The sequence below is a fragment of the Vollenhovia emeryi genome, unplaced genomic scaffold (genome assembly GCF_000949405.1).
Source record: "Vollenhovia emeryi isolate VEMERY1.0 unplaced genomic scaffold, V.emery_V1.0 DF950543.1, whole genome shotgun sequence".
NCBI classification, from domain to species: domain Eukaryota; kingdom Metazoa; phylum Arthropoda; class Insecta; order Hymenoptera; family Formicidae; genus Vollenhovia; species Vollenhovia emeryi.
In genome coordinates, this window is record NW_011955823.1 from 1 (window position 1) to 1,191 (window position 1,191).

Sequence of the window (1,191 nt, forward strand, 5' to 3'; positions counted from 1 at the left end):
GGAACCACCTAATTGTAGGTGCGTTTTCGTTGCTGCTACCAGACTACAAGCGGTTGGTTCGCGTTTGAAGACATGACGTCACAAATAGTAACCAAGAATAAAAACGTTTCGGGCAGACAGTGCGCAAAGGCGTTAGCGCGGTAGCAGTTTTGTTGCTACATGTGTCATGACGGATCCAAATGGAGAGGTTATCTGTAATGTTATTTTGTATGATGGAAGTGATTGATGACGATATATCACATATTGTTAATATGTATCAGTTACAACCCACAAGCAGGGTTACCCTTTCCTTTCTAAAAGATAGAATAACTCACTTCAAAATAGGAATAATTGCTAACGAAGAATGGGTGACCCGTTACATTGATCAAGATTTTCATAAACAGTTTAGGTAAGAAAGCACAAATCAGCTTCGTTACTGCTACATTTTTTATTTATCATGCATCGATGTTTTTTGGGGGAGGAGCATTTATTGACTCTTGTTAGGTTAAGTGGATTCCCTATTTTGGTTGTATGTACAGGATGATGAAGAACACATATTGGGCCCTTGTCAACACGGTCCGACCTTATTATCCTGTCAAGTGCCAGAGAGGTGATGCACCTTTGGTGACGGTTGAGAAAGCTGTCCTGATGACATTATGTTATCTGGGGAAGCATGTGCCTTTGTCTGATATAGGTGACCGATTTGCTGTGGCTCAAAGCACAGTTGTTAAGGAAGCCAGAACTATCATTCACATACTGTGTGATCTTAGAGATACATTTATTGTTTGGCCCAAAGAGAGTGAGTGTGTGGTACTGAGCAGGCAATTTGAAGCACGTGCAGGATTTCCTGGTGAGTACTCTGTATGGCTTGGCTATATCACTTGAAATTTTTTTTAAAGATAATGCCCCTCATGCAGGAACTTTGTCATGTCTTATTGTTCTTTGCCATCTTTTCAGGTGTCATTGGAGCCATCGATGGTTGCCACATTCAAGTCATACCTCCAGCAAACCAGCATTCTAGCTACATAGATCGCACATGCAACTACTCTATTACACTTCAAGGTGAGATTTTATGCTCAAACAAGATAGCACATTTTTGCCATTAATAGCATAACTTTCTCATAATATAAGTTTTTTATTTGATAGGAATTTGTACTGCAACAAAAATATTTACAAATGTATCTATTGGAACACCTGGTTCTCGTAATGATA

At 39.5% G+C, this 1,191-nt stretch overlaps 1 protein-coding gene across 1 annotated transcript; it reads left to right on the forward strand.

Annotated features, from left to right (window-relative positions):
• Window positions 1–212: 212 nt before the first annotated feature.
• LOC105567730 (putative nuclease HARBI1) lies at window positions 213–1,041 on the forward strand (the record flags this gene model as incomplete). Its single annotated transcript, XM_012022861.1, has 3 exons — window positions 213–388; window positions 519–829; window positions 937–1,041. Coding segments are annotated over exons 1-3 (592 nt in total), but the record flags the coding sequence as incomplete, so codon positions are not given.
• Between the last annotated feature and the right edge of the window lie 150 nt (window positions 1,042–1,191).